At 39.9% G+C, this 21,221-nt stretch overlaps 1 protein-coding gene across 1 annotated transcript in view; it reads left to right on the top strand.

Moving 5' to 3' along the window:
- Positions 1-21,221, top strand: part of SWAP70 (switching B cell complex subunit SWAP70) — a 472,107-nt gene that overhangs the window by 393,439 nt on the left and 57,447 nt on the right. The window contains exon 8 of the mRNA XM_053720594.1: positions 14,844-14,951. Coding sequence (XP_053576569.1) covers positions 14,844-14,951 — 108 coding nt within the window. The remainder of the gene's footprint in view (positions 1-14,843; positions 14,952-21,221) is intronic.

The following is a 21,221-nucleotide window of genomic DNA, read 5'->3' as shown; positions in this document are numbered from 1 at the left end:
TACTGAATGTCAGCTGACCAGTGGGCTTGACATAGAAAGCACCGCTCATTCATCACTACACACAGATGACTACAGTCTTCAATAACCTATGAGTACAACCCACAAGTCAGCAGTATGAAGGGCACAAGGCTCTTTAAACTATGACTCTGATGGTCAGGTCCTACAGGCTACAGTAACAACCTAACCATAGCCAGGTTCAGTAGTGGGCTATGCTGATGTGTATTGGCTTCTAGTGTGCCTGGCCAGGAAGCGCTGGGTTCACATGCTGGTGTGCTGGGGACAGGCAGTCCAAATCGCTAATAGCTGGTAACTACAGACAGGGCAGCAGTAGGAATGAGAGAATGTGGTCAAAGTGGCAATTTGCTTGGTAGAACTAATAATCCTGTGGCCATTCATTTTGGATAATCGAATGTTGATAAGAATGAAAATCCATTCAAAATTTGCAAATCGAATGTTTCTGGTTTTTCGAATGTTAATTTCATTTTCGAATGTTCATAATTAGATCGAATATCCACATTTGAAATTTAGAATGTAACATTCGATTTAACAAATGCTATTCAGAAGCTCAATAGTTCTTGTGATAGGGAATTTAGTAAATTGACAGTCCACAAAAAAAGAGATGTGACAGCACTACAATATAACAGGTGAAAGACATATAAGAGGATCTAATACCTTAAAAAAATTGCAACGTTTTGGACCTACATGGTCTATAATCAAATACACACATAGGGGCCGATTTATCAAGGGCCGAATGGCCCCTGATTCCTCTCTTTCCGCAAGGGTCTTAGGCTCGCCGGAAATAGCAGTTATGAAGCAGCGGTCTTAAGACTTAACTGAGGCTGCGGACATCAATCCGCCCGATCCTAAACGATCGGGTTGATTGACACCCCCTGCTAGCGGCCCATTGGCCACAAATCTGCAGGGGGCGGCATTGCACAAGCAGTTCACTAGAACTGCTTGTGCAATGTTAAATGCTGACAGCGTATGCTGTCGACATTCAGTGATGTCTGGTGGACATGATACGATACAGCGTATCATGTCCGCCAGACTTTGATAAATCGGCCCCATTGACTACTTGCGCTACATACAGAAAACTCCTTAAACATTTATAAAGTAGAAAAAAACAATATTAATCAGCAGAAAAGATAAATACATACAATAAAGAGAAGAATAAAAAGTTCAAATATAGTCACCAAAAACAAAATATTCGTCTAAAAAGATGTGGAGATGCTGCTGAATTCAAAATTGCTAGTTCTTCATGCCAATTGGAGTAAAGTAAAAACAGATATCTGTAAAGATAAAAACATAGCTCAAACTCTGACTCACGTTATTTATTTAAATATTTAGGGGCCTAGTTATCAAGCCGTCAACCTCAAATACGCTGGAATTCCGCAGCGTATTTGTGGCGAGGCTGATACGCCTTAGTTATCAAAGGCTCAAGACCGGCAAAAGTAGAATTTTGTGACGTAAACTTCGATCCGCCGGACTCAGTCCGACACAGATCGATTCTTACGTCACTCCAGATGTTCCGCACACAAGTGCGGCACAATCTGACTACTTTTGCTAGTTATCAAAAAACTAGCAGGTACGCTCGGCACTTTTACGGCCCAGCGTACCTGGTTTTCAAACCGCCACCCCTGGAGGCGGCGGATCCCATAGGAATCAATGGGAGTCTGACCATAGCGAAAGTACAAGTTCGCTGCTGACAGACATCCCATTGATTTCTATGGGAGCTGTCTACACCTAACACCCTAACATGTACCCCGAGTCTAAACACCACTAATCTGTCGCCCCCATACACCGCCGCAACTAAATAAAGTTATTACCCCCTAAACCGCCGCTCCCGGAGCCCACCGCAAGCTACTCTATACATATTAACCCCTAAACCGCCGCTCCCGGAGCCCACCACAACTATAATAAATCTATTAACCCGTAAACCGCCGCTCCCTGAACCCGCCGCAACCTATATTAAATGTATTAACCCCTATCCTGCCCCCCCTACACCGTCGCCACCTATAATAAATTTATTAACCCCTATCCTGCCCCCCACTACGCCGCCGCCACTGTAATAAAATTATTAACCCCTAAACCTAAGTCTAACCCTAACTTAAATATTAATTAAATAAATCTAAATAAATTAACTCTTATTAACTAAATGAATCCTATTTAAAACTAAATACTTACCTTTAAAATAAACCCTAATATAGCTACAATATAAATAATAATTATATTGTAGCTATCTTAGGATTTATTTTTATTTTACAGGTACCTTTCAATTTATTTTAACTAGGTACAATAGCTATTAAATAGTTATTAACTATTTAATAGCTTACCTAGCTAAAATAAACTGAAATTTACCTGTAAAATAAAAACTAACCTAAGTTACAATTACACCTAACACTACACTATACTTTAATAAATTATTCCTATTTAAAAATAAATACTTACCTTTAAAATAAACCCTAATATAGCTACAATATAATTAATAATTACATTGTAGCTATCTTAGGATTTATATTTATTTTACAGGTAACTTTGTATTTATTTTAGCTAGTTAGAATAGTTATTAAATAGTTATTAACTATTTAATAACTACCTAGCTAAAAGAAATACAAAATTACCTGTAAAATAAATCCTAACCTAAGTTACAATTAAACCTAATACTACACTATCATTAAATTAATTAAATAAACTACCTACAAATAACTACAATTAAATACAATTACATAAACTAACTAAAGTACAAAAAATAAAAAAGCTAAGTTACAAAAAAATAAAAAAATAAGTTACAAACATGTTAAAAATATTACAACAATTTTAAGCTACTTACACCTAATCTAAGCCCCCTAATAAAATAACAAACCCCCCAAAATAAAAAAATGCCCTACCCTATTCTAAATTAAATAAAGTTCAAAGCTCTTTTACCTTACCAGCCCTTAAAAGGGCCTTTTGTGGGGGCATGCCCCAAAGAAAACAGCTCTTTTGCCTGAAAAAGAAAAATACAACCCCCCCAACATTAAAACCCACCACCCACATACCCCTAATCTAACCCAAACCCCCCTTACAAAAACCTAACACTAAGCCCCTGAAGATCATCCTACCTTGTCTTCACTCAGCCGAGCAGCGATGGAACCGAAGTGGACATCCGGAGTGGAAGAAGTTAATCCTCCAAGCGGCGCTGAAGAAATCTTCCATCCGATGAAGTCAGCATCCAGGCGGCGCTGAAGAAAAGTCTTCGATCCGGCCGATGTCATCTTCAAAGAGGCGCTGAAGAGGTCTTCTATCCGGGCGATGTCATTTTCCAAGCCGGGTCTTGAATCTTCCTCCCGCCTACGCGGAACCTCCTTCTTCACCGACGGACTACGACGAATGAAGGCTCCTTTAAGGGACGTCATCCAAGATGGCGTCCCCTCAATTCCGATTGGCTGATAGGATTCTATCAGCCAATCGGAATTAAGGTAGGAAAAATCTGATTGGCTGATGGAATCAGCCAATCAGATTGAGCTTGCATTCTATTGGCTGATCGGAACAGCCAATCAGATTGAGCTCGCATTCTATTGGCTGTTCCGATCAGCCAATAGAATGCGAGCTCAATCTGATTGGCTGATTCCATCAGCCAATCAGATTTTTTTCCTACCTTAATTCCGATTGGCTGATAGAATCCTATCAGCCAATCGGAATTGAGGAGACGCCATCTTGGATGACGTCCCTTAAAGGAGCCTTCATTCGTCGTAGTCCGTCGGTGAAGAAGGAGGTTCCACGTCGGCGGGAGGAAGATTCAAGACCCGGCTTGGAAGATGACATCGCCCGGATAGAAGACCTCTTCAGCGCCTCTTTGAAGATGACATCGGCCGGATCGAAGACTTTTCTTCAGCGCCGCCTGGATGATGACTTCATCGGATGGAAGATTTCTTCAGCGCCGCTTGGAGGATTAACTTCTTCCGCTCCGGATGTCCACTTCGGTTCCATCGCTGCTCGGCTGAGTGAAGACAAGGTAGGATGATTTTTAGGGGCTTAGTGTTTTTGTAAGGGGGGTTTGGGTTAGATTAGGGGTATGTGGGTGGTGGGTTTTAATGTTAGGGGGGGGTTGTATTTTTCTTTTACAGGCAAAAGAGCTGTTTTCTTTTTAATTTAATGATAGTGTAGTATTAGGTTTAATTGTAACTTAGGTTAGGATTTATTTTACAGGTAATTTTGAATTTCTTTTAGCTAGGTAGTTATTAAATAGTTAATAACTATTTAATAACTATTCTAACTAGCTAAAATAAATACAAAGTTACCTGTAAAATAAATATAAATCCTAAGATAGCTACAATATAATTATTAATTATATTGTAGCTATCTTAGGGTTTATTTTACAGGTAAGTATTTATTTTTAAATAGGAATAATTTATTAAAGTATAGTGTAGTGTTAGGTGTAATTATAACTTAGGTTAGGATTTATTTTACAGGTAAATTTCAGTTTATTTTAGCTAGGTAAGCTATTAAATAGTTAATAACTATTTAATAGCTATTGTACCTAGTTAAAATAAATTGAAAGGTACCTGTAAAATAAAAATAAATCCTAAGATAGCTAGAATATAATTATTATTTATATTGTAGCTATATTAGGGTTTATTTTATAGGTAAGTATTTAGTTTTAAATAGGATTCATTTAGTTAATAAGATAAATATTATTTAGATTTATTTAATTAATATTTAAGTTAGGGGGGGGTTAGGGTTAGACTTAGGTTTAGGGGTTAATAATTTTATTACAGTGGCGGCGGCGTAGTGGGGGGCAGGATAGGGGTTAATAAATTTATTATAGGGGCGACGGTGTAGGGGAGGCAGATTAGGGGTTAATAAATTTATTATAGGTGACGACGGTGTAGGGGGGGCAGGATAGGGGTTAATAGGTTTAATATAGGTTGCGGCGGGTTCAGGGAGCGGCGGTTTAGGGGTTAAACTATTTAGTTGCGGAGAGGTGCGGGATCAGCAGGATAGGGGTTAATAACTTTATAATAGAGGGCGACGGTGTAGGGGGGCAGGATAGGGGTTACTAGGTATACTGTAGGTGGCAGCGGTGTCCGGGAGCGGCGGTTTAGGGGTTAATACATTTATAAGAGTTGCGGCAGGGTCTAGGAGCGGCGGTTTAGGGGTTAATACATTTATAAGAGTTGCAGCGGGGTCTAGGAGCGGCAGTTTAGGGGTTAGTAACTTTATTTAGTTACGGGGGGCTCCGGGGGCGCCGGTATAGGGGTTAGAGCAGTGTAGTTTAGTGTGAGTGCTTAGTGACAGGCTAGCAATAAAGCTGGGAAAAAGCCGAAGAGCAGCAAGATCGGATGAGTGATAACTCTCACAGTCCGCTGCTCATCGCCCCGCGGCTTTTTGACAGCTTTATTTGATAACTTAGGCGTATTTTTTCAGGTCCGCGGCGGCGATGTGAGGCGAGCTTAGGCGGGCGTATTGGGCCGGCGAAGCCAGAAAAGTAGACGGCTTGATAACTACCCCCCATAGTAAGCACACGACACATAATGTACTTACAGGATAAAAACTATTAACAAGCACATCAAATAAATGTTCAAATTGAAAGGTCCTCCACGCTTGTGTCTCTCATCCATGATCAGCTTGGCTAGGTCACTTGAAAGTTCAAAGTTGGTGTTAGATGTCCAAAAGCAATCTGCCGTTCCAAGGTTCCTGCTGGCGTGACTGCTATAACTACGGTGGCTCCGGTAGGACCATATACCTCAACGCGTTTCTCCTGCTATACGTGCAGGCTTTTTCAAGAGGATCAGTGTTCAGTAGTCCATTGTAAGGTTGTGTGTCCTTTTATATCCGATAAATACTTTATTTAAATTAAGTTAATAGGCTCACACAATGCAAAAGCGCTACTAATGAATGTTAAAAATGTATACTAAACGTAAAGAAATTTGATATTAATAAAAAATATTTTAAATTTTTTTTTTTAAATTTATTCTCAATCCTAAGCAATATATATTTAATAAAAAAGGAAAAGAGAAACTTTTCAAAGATTAAACATATCTCATAAGGATGTAAAGATTGATATATTCCTGAGGCATTCACATGAATTTTCTAATAATAATAATCTTCTCCATTAAGTAATTTAGTTCATCATTATTTAAAAACTATTTATTTATGTATATAATGGGAAGTTGTGGCAAATTCTACAGATGCTCAAAGTGCAACAATTTATGTAGAATTTGCCACTACTCCATTAAGTCAATTAATTTCAATTTTGTCTTAAATTCCCATTATATAAATAAATTGGTTTTAAATAATGATTAACTAAATTACTTAAAATTATGGTAAATCCTAGCATTTGTGAAACGCTAGGATTTACCATTGGATTAATAAAGGGAACTTTCTGTCATGAAGTATAAAATACTTCATGTAGAAAGCTCCTTTATTTGTTCCAAGCGATCGCCATTCTGAGCTGCTAAGGCAGCCCACGGGAGAACGCTATTTTCCCTATTTGGCTGAGAGGTGATGTTTCCACCTCTTAGCCAATAGCCGTGTGGGAAAGTCCCCTTTATTTGTTCCAATGGTAAATCCTAGCATTTCACAAACGCTAGGATTTACCATCACTTTAATGAAGGCGGTTATTATTATTAGAACATTCATGTGAATGCCTCAGGTATATATCAATTTGTACATCCTTTTGAGAAATGTTTCATTTTTTTATAAAATGTCTTTTTCATTTTTCTATTAAATATATATTGCTTAGGATTGAAAATAAATTTTCATTTTTTTTAAATACTTTTTATTAAAATCAAATTTGTGTACGTTTAGAATCAATTTTCATTAGTAGCACTTATGCATTGTGTGAGCCTATTGACGTAATTTAAACCCAGTATTTATTGGATATAAAAGGACACTCAACCTTACAATGGACTATTGAACACTGATCCTTTTGAAAAAGCCTGCACGCATAGTGGAAGAAACGTGTTGAGGTATATGGTCCTACCGGAGCCACCGTAGTTGTAGCAGTCACGCTACAAGGCACTAGGGAGAACCTGAACCGTTCATTTGATTGGTTGTGCATCCTGTCCCTCAATGAGAAACGGGCCAATCAGATGGGCACTGTAATTCACCCATCTTCACTATTTGTTTTTGCCTCTGCCTGAGGGGTTAGGGGGGCGCCCCGCTGATCCTCTTGCATCCACCCCAGGCAGAGGCAAAAATAGATAGTGAAGATGGAATGGATCAATCAGCTTATACATAGGAGATAAGCACTAATACATGTTTTGATTGGCCAGTGACAACCAATTGGATATGTGTTCATGTTCTCGCTAGCCACTTCTGTCATGCCAGCAGGCACCCTGGAACGGCGGTTTGTTTTTGGATATCGAACGCCGACTTTGAACATTCAAGTGACCTAGCCAAGCTGATCACGGATGTGCGACACAAGTGTGGAGGACCTTTTGAACATTTATTTTATGTGCTTGTTACCAGTTTTTATCCTGTAAGTACATTATGTGTTGTGTGCTTACTGTATATTTAAATAAATAACGTGAGTCAGAGTTTGCGCTGTGTTTTTATCTTTACAGATATATGGTCCTTAATCATGCATCTATCCCTGTTTGCAATTTAGAAAATTGATACATAATAGATACAAATATATTGATTCTAATTTTTCTATTTCGAATATTACACATTGCAATTATTATTAGAGTAAACAAATGTTGTAGAAGCATTTAAAATTCAAAACGAATTAACAAATGTGTTAAAATTAATTTCATTTTTCTAATGTTGCAAAACATTCGCTCTTCCCTAAGTAGCAGTCTGATATGGATGCGAAAATAGGTGTCTCCAATACTAACGTTGCTTCTCTTCTGTGTTGTTCTACTTTCACCACTCAGCGGAGACCAGTCTAAGGCAATGCCACAGATCAGTGAATAATTCTGGATTTTGGAATTCTGAATTTGGGGACATGTAGACACATTTTTGTAGTATAAATTTCTCCAACATAGGTGTGTCCGGTCCACGGCGTCATCCTTACTTGTGGGATATTCTCCTCCCCAACAGGAAATGGCAAAGAGCCCAGCAAAGCTGGTCACATGATCCCTCCTAGGCTCCGCCTTCCCCAGTCATTCTCTTTGCCGTTGTACAGGCAACATCTCCACGGAGATGGCTTAGAGTTTTTTGGTGTTTAAATGTAGTTTTTATTCTTCAATCAAGAGTTTGTTATTTTAAAATAGTGCTGGTATGTACTATTTACTCTGAAACAGGAAAGAGATGAAGATTTCTGTTTGTAAGAGGAAAATGATTTTAGCAACCGTTACTAAAATCGATGGCTGTTTCCACACAGGACTGTTGAGAGGAATTAACTTCAGTTGGGGGAAACAGTGAGCAGACTTTTGCTGCTTGAGGTATGACACATTTCTAACAAGACTCGGTAATGCTGGAAGCTGTCATTTTCCCTATGGGAACCGGTAAGCCATTTTCTTAGTTTAAGTAAAAGAATAAAGGGCTTCATTAGGGCTTAAAAAACTGGTAGACATTTTTCTGGGCTAAAACGATTACTTTACTAAGTATATTTGGCAGATTATTACTTTTAATAGTTGTTAAATCTTGGGGATTGTTTTAATAAAAACGGCAGGCACTGTATTGGACACCTTTTTCACTGGGGGCCTTTTCTAGTCATAGACAGAGCCTCATTTTCGCGCCTCTAATGCGCAGTTGTTTTTGGAAAGCATGGCATGCAGATGCATGTGTGAGGAGCTAAGAACCACTGAAAAAGCTTATAGAAGGCATCATTTGGTATCGTATTCCCCTCTGGGCTTGGTTGGGTCTCAGCAAAGCAGATACCTGGGACTGTATAGGGGTTAAATGTAAAAACGGCTCCGGTTCCGTTATTTTAAGGGTTAAAGCTTTCAAATCTGGTGTGCAATACTTTTAAGGCTTTAAGTTACTGTGGTGAAATTTTGGTGAAATTTGAACAATTCCTTCATACTTTTTCACATATTCAGTAATAAAGTGTGTTCAGTTTGAAATTTAAAGGGACAGTAACGGTTTTATTGTAAAACGTTTTTTGTGCTTTGTTCACAAGTTTAAGCCTGTTTAACATGTCTGAACCATCAGATAACGATGTTCTATATGTATGAAAGCCAATGTGTCTCCCCATTTAAATATATGTGATATATTTGTGTCATAATGTCCAAACAAAGTAGGGATAATAATGCCATAGATATGATATTGCCCAAGATGATTCCTCTAATGAGGGGAGTAAGCATGGTACTGCATCATCCCCTTCTGTGTCTACACCAGTTTTGCCCACACAAGAGGCCCCTAGTACATCTAGTGCGCCAATACTTATTACCATACAACAATTAATGGCTGTAATGGATAATTCTATTGCATGCATTTTTTCCAAAATGCCTACTTATCAGAGAAAGCGTGATTGCTCTGTTTTAAACACTGAAGAGCAAGAGGACGCTGATGATATCTGTTCTGACATTCCCTCACACCTATCTGAAGGGGCCAGGAGGGAGGTTTTGTCTGAGGGAGAAATTTCAGATTCAGGGAAAATTTCTCAACAAGCAGAACCTGATATTGTAACTTTTAAATTTAAATTTCAACATCTCCACGCACTACTTAAGGAGGTATTATCTACTCTGGATGATTGTGACAATTTGGTCATTCCAGAGAAATTAGGTAAGATGGACAAGTTCCTAGAGGTTCCGGTGCCCCCCGATGTTTTTCCTATACCCAAGCAGGTGGCGGACATAGTAAATAAGGAGTGGGAAAGGCCCGGCATACCTTTTGTCCTCCCCCTATATTTAAGAAATTAGTTCCTATAGTCGACCCCAGAAAGGACTTATAGCATACAGTCCCCAAGGTCGAGGGGGCGGTTTCTACTCTAAACAAACGCACTTCTATTCCTATAGAAGATAGTTGTGCTTTCAAGATCCTATGGATTAAAGGTTAGAGGGTTTGCTTAAAAAGATGTTTGTTCAGCAAGGTTACCTTCTACAACCAATTTCATGCATTGTTCCTGTCACTACAGTTGCGTGTTTCTGGTTCGAAGAACTAGAAAAGTCGCTCAATAAAGAATCTTCGTACGAGGAGGTTTTGGACAGAGTTCAAGCTCTTAAATTGGCTAACTCTTTTTTATTTTAGATGCCGCTTTGCAATTAGCTAGATTAGCGGCGAATAATTCAGGGTTTGCTATCGTGGCGCGCAGAGCGCTTTTGCTTAACATCCCTTTCAAGGGTAAAACACTGTTTGGCCCTGACTTGAAAGAGATTATTTCAGACATCACTGGGGGAAAGGGCCATGCCCTTCCTCTGGATAGGTCTTTTAAGGCTAAAAAGAAGCCAAATTTTCGTCCCTTTCGCAGAAACGGACCAGCCTCAAATTCTACACCCTCTAAGCAAGAGGGTAATACTTCTCAAACCAAGCCAGCCTGGAGGCCGATGCAAGGCTGGAACAAGGGTAAGCAGGCCAAGTCACCTGCCACTGCTACCAAAACAGCATGAAGTGTTGGCCCCCGATCTGGGAAGGATCTGGTGGGGGGCAGACTTTCTCTCTTTGCTCAGGCTGGGGCAAGAGATGTTCAGGATCCTTGGGCGCTAGAAATAGTTTCTCAAGGTTATCTCCTGGAATTCAGGGAACTACCCCCAAGGGGAAGGTTCCACGGGTCTCAATTATCTTCGAACAGGCATTCTTACACTGTGTAGAAGACCTGTTAAGCATGGGAGTGATTCATCCTGTTCCATTAGGAGAACAAGGGATGGGTTTTTACTCCAACCTGTTCATAATTCCCAAAAAAGAGGGAACATTCAGACCTATTTTAGATCTCAAGATTCTAAACAAGTTTCTAAGGGTTTCATCATTCAAAATGGAAACCATTCGAACGATCCTTCCTACCATCCAGGAAGGTCAATTCATGACCACGGTGGACTTAAAGGATGCGTACCTACGTATTCCTATCCACAAGGAACATTTTCGGTTCCTAAGGTTCGCCTTTCTGGACAAGCATTACCTGTGGCACTTCCATTCGGATTAGCCACTGCTCCAAGGATTTTCACAAGGGTACTAGGGTCCCTTCTAGCGGTGCTAAGACCAAGGGGCATTGCAGTAGTACCTTACTTGGACGACATCCTGATTCAAGTGTCGTCTCTGTCAAAAGCAAGGGCTCATACCGACATTGTCCTAGCCTTTCTCAGATCTCACAGGTGGAAAGTGAACATAGAAAAAAGTTCTCTGTCCCCGTCAACAAGAGTTCCCTTCTTGGGAACAATAATAGTTTCCTTAGAAATGAAGGTTTTTCTGACAGAGGCCAGAAAATCAAAACTTCTAAGCTCTTGTCAGGTACTTCATTCTGTTCTTCTTCCTTCCATAGCGCAGTCCATGGAAGTAATAGGTTTGATGGATGGTTGCGGCAATGGACATAGTTCCCTTTGCACGAATTCATCTAAGACCATTGCACCTGTGCATGCTCAGACAGTGGAATGGGGATTATACAGACTTGTCTCCGACGATACAAGTAGATCAAATAACCAGAGATTCACTCCGTTGGTGGCTGACCCTGGACAACCTGTCACAGGGAATGAGCTTCCGCAGACCAGAATAGGTCATTGTCACGACCGACGCCAGTCTGGTGGGCTGGGGCGCGGTCTGGGAACCCCTGAAAACTTAGGGTCTATGGTTTCGGGAAGACTCTCTTCTCCCGATAAACATAATGGAACTGAGAGCGATATTCAATGCTCTCAAGGCTTGGCCTCGACTAGCAAAGGCCAAATTCATAAGGTTTCAATCAGACATCATGACGACTGTTACATATATCAACCATCAGGGGGTAACAAGGAGTTCCCTGGCGATGGAGGAGCATCCGGGGGAGTGGGAACTCCATCTGGAAATCTTTGCCCAAATAATTCAATTATGGGGCATTCCAGACATGGTTCTGATGGCCTCTCGTCAGAACTTCATGGTCCCTTGTTACGGGTCCAAATCCAGGGATCCCAAGGCGACTCTATTGGATACAATAGTAGCACCTTGGATCTTCAACCTAGCTTATGTATTCCCACCGTTTCCTCTCATTCCCAGGCTGGTAGCCAGGATCAATCTAGAGAGGGCTTCGGTGACCTTGATAGTTCCTGTGTGGCCACGCAGGACTTGGTATGCAGACCTGGTGAATGTGTCATCGGCTCCACCATGGAAGCTACCTTTGAGACAGGACCTTCTTATTCAGGGTCCATTCGAACATCCGAATCTGGTTTTCCTCCAACTGACTGCTTGGAGTTTGAACGCTTGATTTTATCAAAGCGTGGGTTTTCAGATTCTGTAATAGATACTCTTATTCAGGCTAGAAAGCCTGTAACTAGAAAAATTTACCATAATATATGGAAAAAATATATCTGTTGGTGTGAATCTAAAGGATTCCCATGGAACAAGATAAAAATTCCTAAGATTCTTTCCTTTCTACAAGAAGGTTTGGAGAAAGGATTTTCTGCGAGTTCTCTGAAGGGACAGATCTCTGCTTTATCTGTTTTACTTCACAAAAGGCTGGCAGCTGTGCCAGACGTTTAAGCGTTTGTTCAGGCTCTGGTTAGAATCAAGCCTGTTTACAGACCTTTGACTCTTCCCTGGAGTCTTAATCTAGTTCTTTCAGTTCTTCAAGGGGTTCCATTTGAACCCTTACATTCCGTAGATATTAAGTTATTATCTTGGAAAGTTTTGTTTTAGGTTGCAATTTCTTCCGCTAGAAGAGTTTCTGAGTTATCTGCTCTGCAGTGTTCTCCGCCCTATCTGGTCCATGCAGATAAGGTGGTTTTACGTACTGAGCCTGGTTTTCTTCCGAAGGTTGTTTCCAACAAAAATATTAACCAGGAGATAGTTGTACCTTCTTTGTGTCCGAATCCAGTTTCATAGAAGGAACGTTTGTTACACAATTTGGACGTTGTCCGTGCTCTAAAATTCTATTTAGATGCTACAAAGGATTTCAGACAAACATCTTCCTTGTTTGTTGTTTATTCTGGTAAAAGGAGAGGTCAAAAAGCAACTTCTACCTCTCTATCTTTTTGGCTTAAAAGCATCATCAGATTGGCTTATGAGACTGCCGGACGGCAGCCTCCTGAAAGCCACATGGGCCTTTAAGAATGAGGCTTCTGTTGATCAGATATGTAAGGCAGCGACTTGGTCTTCACTGCACACTTTTACCAAATTTTACAAATTTGATACTTTTGCTTCTTCTGAGGCTATTTTTGGGAGAAAGGTTTTGCAAACCGTGGTGCCTTCCATCTAGGTGACCTGATTTGCTCCCTCCCATCATCCGTGTCCTAAAGCTTTGGTATTGGTTCCCACAAGTAAGGATGACGCCGTGGACCGGACACACCTATGTTGGAGAAAACAGAATTTATGTTTACCTGATAAATTACTTTCTCCAACGGTGTGTCCGGTCCACGGCCCGCCCTGGTTTTTTAATCAGGTCTGATGATTTATTTTCTTTAACTACAGTCACCACGGTATCATATGATTTCTCCTATGCAAATATTCCTCCTTTACGTCGGTCGAATGACTGGGGAAGGCGGAGCCTAGGAGGGATCATGTGACCAGCTTTGCTGGGCTCTTTGCCATTTCCTGTTGGGGAGGAGAATATCCCACAAGTAAGGATGACGCCGTGGACCGGACACACCGTTGGAGAAAGTAATTTATCAGGTAAACATAAATTCTGTTTTATTCACAAAAATGCTTAGTTTAATTTAACTCTGAAAATTATGTTTTCCAACTTTGACGATTGGAAGTGCACATGACAAACTTCACAAGCCTAACGTGGCCATACGGTTGACTAGAACATACATATTAATACAGAATAATATGCAATTATATGACAAAGATGTATCATGTTCATATTTGTTTAAATTTATGTAATCAAGTAAAGTAACATAAAATTAATTGCACTTAAAAGATCATTAAATACAGTAGAATTGCATAATTAACTAATCTTTTTTCTGACAAATTTCAAAGTTAGTTAATTTTTCATCCCCCCTATATCATGTGACAGCCATCAGCCAACCACAAAGTACAAATATATATACTGTGAGCTCTTGCACATGCTCTGTAGGAGTTTGTGCATATAACTGTATCATGTGACAGCCATCAGCCAACCACAAAGTACATATATAAACTGTAAACTCTTGCACATGCTCTGTAGGGATTTGTGCATATAACTGTATCACGTGACAGCCATCAGCCAAGCACAAAGTACATATATACACTGTGAGCTCTTGCACATACTCTGTTAAAGTTTGTGCATATAACTGTATCATGTGACAGCCATCAGCCAACCACAAAGTATAAATATATATTCTGTGAGCTCTTGCACATGCTCTGTAGGAGTTTAATTTTGACTTGACTGTCCCTTTAAATTTTCCTTTAATTCGAAGGACATAACTTTATACAGTGTGTCGAGGCCCCTAGTTCAATAGTGTTGAAGCTGAGCTGGCAGCCATATATAGGAGCAGGAGGAACTGCTTCTCTGCGATTGGGAGTTGTTCTTTTGTCCCTTGGTAAGATAAAGCATTTGATCAGCCTTCCTGTACAAACATGGTGGCATGTTTTTCTGTACAGCAGCACTGTATAGGCCATCTTGAAAACCCTGACACCATATTCGTAAAGGCAAATACAAACACTTTCCTTACACTGTGAGCCCAGTTTTGGATGGGGTAATAAACAGAGGGGTCAATCAGGTGGATCCCAGTCTAGAGTGGGCCCTTTGAGACCCCTGTAGTTACGTCACTGCTTTTAGACCATAACATTTTTTTTTTTAACTGCTTAAATTCTGACCATGTTACGTGTTTTACCTTAAAGTATTTATTTGTTACTTTCCTTCATGTTCACAGCAATTGGAGGAAGCTGCAGCCAGAGCCGCCGCAGAGGAAAAAAAACGTCTCCAGACTCATGATGAGTTACAGGAAAGGTATCAACTGGAACTCCAACAGGAACAACTGGTAATTGAAAATCTCTAAAATTGTTATCTTGTAATGTATTGACTCATATTATATAAAGGTGTCTATAATCCCTCTTGATCAAAAGGCTGCTATGTAGAGAAACTGAAAAATGGATAGACAACAGTGTGTATAAGCGTATTAAATAATCAGTATGGCTGTTGTATATATACTGTATACATACTGAGGCCTAGATTTGGAGTTTGGCGGTAGAAGGGCTGTTAACGCTCCGCGGGCTTTTTTCTGGCCGCACCATAAAATTAACTCTGGTATCGAGAGTTCAAAAAAATGCTGCGTTAGGCTCCAAAAAAGGAGCGTAGAGCATTTTTACCGCAAATGCAACTCTCGATACCAGAGTTGCTTACGGACGCGGCCAGCCTCAAAAACGTGCTCGTGCACGATTCTCCCATAGGAAACAATGGGGCTGTTTGAGCTGAAAAAAACCTAACACCTGCAAAAAAGCAGCGTTCAGCTCCTAACGCAGCCCCATTGTTTCCTATGGGGAAACACTTCCTACGTCTGCACCTAACACCCTAACATGTACCCCGAGTCTAAACACCCCTAACCTTACACTTATTAACCCCTAATCTGCCGCCCCCGCTATCGCTGACACCTGCATTATATTATTAACCCCTAATCTGCCGCTCCGTAAACCGCCGCAATTTACATTATCCCTATGTACCCCTAATCTGCTGCCCCTAACACCGCCGACCCCTATATTATATTTATTAACCCCTAATCTGCCCCCCTCAACGTCGCCAACACCTGCCTACACTTATTAACCCCTAATCTGCCGAGCGGACCGCACCGCTACTATAATAAATGTATTAACCCCTAACCCGCCTCACTAACCCTATCATAAATAGTATTAACCCCTAATCTGCCCTCCCTAACATCGCCGACACATAACTTCAATTATTAACCCCTAATCTGACGACCGGAGCTCATCGCTACTATAATAAATGGATTAACCCCTAAAGCTAAGTCTAACACTAACACCCCCCTAACTTAAATATAATTTAAATCTAACGAAATTAATTAACTCTTATTAAATAAATTATTCCTATTTAAAGCTAAATACTTACCTGTAAAATAAATCCTAATATAGCTACAATATAAATTATAATTATATTGTAGCTATTTTAGGATTAATATTTATTTTACAGGTAACTTTGTAATTATTTTAACCAGGTACAATAGCTATTAAATAGTTAAGAACTATTTAATAGCTAAAATAGTTAAAATAATTACAAATTTACCTGTAAAATAAATCCTAACCTAAGTTATAATTAAACCTAACACTACCCTATCAATAAATTAATTAAATAAACTACCTACAATTACCTACAATTAACCTAACACTACACTATCAATAAATAAATTAAATACAATTGCTACAAATAACTACAATTACATAAACTAACTAAAGTACAAAAAATAAAAAAGAACTAAGTTACAAAAAATAAAAAAATATTTACCAACATTAGAAAAATATTACAACAATTTTAAACTAATTACACCTACTCTAAGCCCCCTAATAAAATAACAAAGACCCCCAAAATAAAAATTCCCTACCCTATTCTAAATTAATAAATGTAAAAGCTCTTTTACCTTACCAGCCCTGAACAGGGCCCTTTGCGGGGCATGCCCCAAGAAAATCAGCTCTTTTGCCTGTAAAAAAAAACATACAATACCCCCCCCCCAACATTACAACCCACCACCCACATACCCCTAATCTAACCCAAACCCCCCTTAAATAAACCTAACACTAAGCCCCTGAAGATCTTCCTACCTTGTCTTCACCATCCAGGTATCACCGATCCGTCCTGGCATCCGGTGCTGAAGAGGTCCAGAAGAGGCTCCAAAGTCTTCCTCCTATCCGGCAAGAAGAGGACATCCGGACCGGCAAACATCTTCTCCAAGCGGCATCGTCGATCTTCTTCCATCCGGTGCGGAGCGGGTCCATCTTGAAGCAGCCGACGCGGATCCATCCTCTTCTTCCGTTGTCTCCCGACAAATGACGGTTCCTTTAAGGGACGTCATCCAAGATGGCGTCCCTCGAATTCCTATTGGCTGATAGGATTCTATCAGCCAATCGGAATTAAGGTAGGAATATTCTGATTGGCTGATGGAATCAGCCAATCAGAATCAAGTTCAATCCGATTGGCTGATCCAATCAGCCAATCAGATTGAGCTCGCATTCTATTGGCTGATCGGAACAGCCAATAGAATGCAAGCTCAATCTGATTGGCTGATTGGATCAGCCAATCGGATTGAACTTGATTCTGATTGGCTGATTCCATCAGCCAATCAGAATATTCCTACCTTAATTCCGATTGGCTGATAGAATCCTATCAGCCAATCGGAATTCGAGGGACGCCATCTTGGATGATGTCCCTTAAAGGAACCGTCATTCGTCGGGAGACAAGGGAAGAAGAGGATGGATCCGCGTCGTCTGCTTCAAGATGGACCTGCTCCGCACCGGATGAAGAAGATCGAAGATGTCGCTTGGAGAAGATGTTTGCCGGTCCGGATGTCCTCTTCTTGCCGGATAGGAGGAAGACTTTGGAGCCTCTTCTGGACCTCTTCAGCACCGGATGCCAGGACGGATCGGTGATACCTGGATGGTGAAGACAAGGTAGGAAGATCTTCAGGGGCTTAGTGTTAGGTTTATTTAAGGGGGGTTTGGGTTAGATTAGGGGTATGTGGGTGGTGGGTTGTAATGTTGGGGGGGGGTATTGTATGTTTTTTTTTACAGGCAAAAGAGCTGATTTTCTTGGGGCATGCCCCGCAAAGGGCCCTGTTCAGGGCTGGTAAGGTAAAAGAGCTTTTACATTTATTAATTTAGAATAGGGTAGGGAATTTTTTATTTTGGGGGTCTTTGTTATTTTATTAGGGGGCTTAGAGTAGGTGTAATTAGTTTAAAATTGTTGTAATATTTTTCTAATGTTGGTAAATATTTTTTTATTTTTTGTAACTTAGTTCTTTTTTATTTTTTGTACTTTAGTTAGTTTATGTAATTGTAGTTATTTGTAGCAATTGTATTTAATTTATTTATTGATAGTGTAGTGTTAGGTTAATTGTAGGTAATTGTAGGTAGTTTATTTAATTAATTTATTGATAGGGTAGTGTTAGGTTTAATTATAACTTAGGTTAGGATTTATTTTACAGGTAAATTTGTTATTATTTTAACTAGGTAACTATTAAATAGTTCTTAACTATTTAATAGCTATTGTACCTGGTTAAAATAATTACAAAGTTACCTGTAAAATAAATATTAATCCTAAAATAGCTACAATATAATTATAATTTATATTGTAGCTATATTAGGGTTTATTTTACAGGTAAGTATTTAGCTTTAAATAGGAATAATTTATTTAATAAGAGTTAATTAATTTTGTTAGATTTAAATTATATTTAACTTAGGGGGGTGTTAGTGTTAGGGTGAGACTTAGCTTTAGGGGTTAATCCATTTATTATAGTAGCGGTGAGCTCCGGTCTTCAGATTAGGGGTTAATAATTGAAGGTAGGTGTCGGCGATGTTAGGGAGGGCAGATTAGGGGTTAATACTATTTATGATAGGGTTAGTGAGGCGGATTAGGGGTTAATAACTTTATTATAGTAGCGCTCAGGTCCGGTCGGCAGATTAGGGGTTAATAAGTGTAGGCAGGTGTCGGCGACGTTGAGGGGGGCAGATTAGGGGTTAATAAATATAATATAGGGGTCGGCGTGTTAGGGGCAGCAGATTAGGGGTACATAAGTATAACGTAGTTGGCGGTCGGCAGATTAGGGGTTAAAAAATTTTAATCGAGTGGCGGCGATGTGGGGGACCTCGGTTTAGGGGTACATAGGTAGTTTATGGGTGTTAGTGTACTTTAGGGTACAGTAGTTAAGAGCTTTATGAACCGGCGTTAGCCCAGAAAGCTCTTAACTCCTGCTATTTTCCTGCGGCTGGAGTTTTGTCGTTAGAGCTCTAACGCTCACTTCAGAAACGACTCTAAATACCGGAGTTATAAAAATCCCATTGAAAAGATAGGATACGCAATTGACGTAAGGGGATCTGCGGTATGGAAAAGTCGCGGCTGAAAAGTGAGCGTTAGACCCTTTAATCACTGACTCCAAATACCGGCGGTAGCCTAAAACCAGCGTTAGGAGCCTCTAACGCTTTTTTTCACGGCTACCGCCGAACTCTAAATCTAGCCGTAAGAGATTAGCATTCAAGAGTCCAGATGATTATATTGAAGGATTAAATAAATAGCCAAGACTTACAGGTAGTTCTAGATTCTCTTTAGGCAATGTAAGTTGCTACCTATGAGCGTCTGCTCTCAGCTCTTCAGTCTAGTCCAGGGGTCATCAACCTTGGCTCTCCAGAGGTTTTGAAACTACATTTCTCATGATCCTCAGTCATCTTCAAGTGTATGAGCATCATGGGAAATGTAGTTCCAAAATCTCTGGAGAGCTAAGGTTGCTCACCCCTGGTAGTCAACTGAATTTACAATGTAGTTACAGTCATTTGACATTATGTGCTATGTGAATGTGGATTTTATTTAGCATTTATGTGTTTGTAGCAATAAGTTCTATTCTTCCTTTGCTATGAATATTAAGGGTGATTAGCACCTTCTATAGTTTCAGAACATAAATGTGATCTTTAATAAAATCCTTTTCTGTGACCAAGAGAAACTTCCTGACAATTCTTAGAGTCTCGATATCTTTGAAGGTAAATATTTAAAGTGATATAGGCAGACTAGAGTATGGAAGAAGGCTGGAGACCATTTATTAGGAAGATGTATCATGAAGAACAATTTATAGGAAATGCAGTGCAAATTAGACTGTGAGGTATCTACAACCTGGATACTGAAAAGAGCAAGTACAATTACATTTTATACCCTTTTTAATACATATTTTAAAAGTTTTTTTAAATGGCCAACTATGGTTTCAAGCTGCTTCAGAACAGGTTTTCATTTTATGGGGAATGACCCATTGGCAAATCGTCACCGCAGGGGCCCTTAGTCATGCAATAGAAATGTTTCACATCGATCTGAAAGCATGCGTGTTTAAATGTCAATACTATTGCGTGTATGCGCATTTGCAATGTTTACTTGACAGGATTTGTTCAATGTACCTGCCAGTACTTAAAGGGACAGTAAAGTCAAAGTAAAACTTTGTGATTTAGCTAAAACATACAATTTCCAATTTACTTTTATTATCTAATTTGCTTCTTTCTCTTGGTATCATTTGTTGAAGAGTAGATCTAGATAGGATCGGGAGCAGCAATACACTACTGGGATCTAGCTGCTGATTGGTGGCTGCACATATATTCTTTATGTCAATGGTTCATGTGAAATATTCAGCTAGCTTCCAGTAGTGCATTGCTGCTCTTTCAATGGATACCAAGAGAAGGATGCAAATTTGGTAAGAGAAGCAAATTGGAAAGTTGTTTAAAATTGCTGTTCTATCTGAATCATGAAATAAAACGTTTGAGTTTTATGTCCCTTTAAGGGAACATGGCTAGGGTGGGACTGGTCATGAATTAAAGGGGGCCCTTAACTTTTATTTTTGCCCAGAACCCCCATGGGTAGTGAGTCCCTTCTACAAATGAAAAATGAGTGTGAGTAAAAATCTGCAGAAAACTTGTCAGTGAACTCCATGAGAATGGAATCCCTTGATCTATAAACAAGATATATACTTATGCGATCAGTCCAAACCAAGATGCGGTAATACTAGTGCAGTATATTCGTATTGATCCTTGTGTGCCACCAAATGCGTGTTCAATGTGTGTTTATACCCCCGGTTTCTTCAGAACATATGTATAGATGTGCAGGTGCTTGCCTTTCGGTTCCTTTATTGGAAGTCCTTTAGGGGTTATTAGCATTAATGAGCATTAGTGAGCTTGTGCAGCAGGCAGTACTAGCATTAGTGAGCTTGTGCAGCAGACAGTACTAGCATTAGTGAGCTTGTGCAGCAGGCAGTACTAGCATTAGTGAGCATTAGTGAGCTTGTGCTGCAGGCAGTACTAGCATTAGTGAGCATTAGAGAGCTTGTGCAGCAGGCAGTACTAGCATTAGTGAGCTTATGCAGCAGGCAGTACTAGCATTAGTGTGCATTAGTGAGCATCAGTGAGCATTAGTGAGCATGTGCAGCAGGCAGTACTAGCATTAGTGTGCATTAGTGAGCTTGTGCAGCAGGCAGTACTAGCATTAGTGAGCAGTAGTGAGCTTGTGCAGCAGGCAGTACAAGCATTAGTGTGCATTAGTGAGCATGTGCAGCAGGCAG

Source organism: Bombina bombina, chromosome 7 (genome assembly GCF_027579735.1).
Source record: "Bombina bombina isolate aBomBom1 chromosome 7, aBomBom1.pri, whole genome shotgun sequence".
Lineage (NCBI taxonomy): Eukaryota > Metazoa > Chordata > Amphibia > Anura > Bombinatoridae > Bombina > Bombina bombina.
The sequence above is the reverse complement of the archived record's forward strand: the minus strand, read 5'-3'. Positions and strand labels throughout refer to the sequence as shown.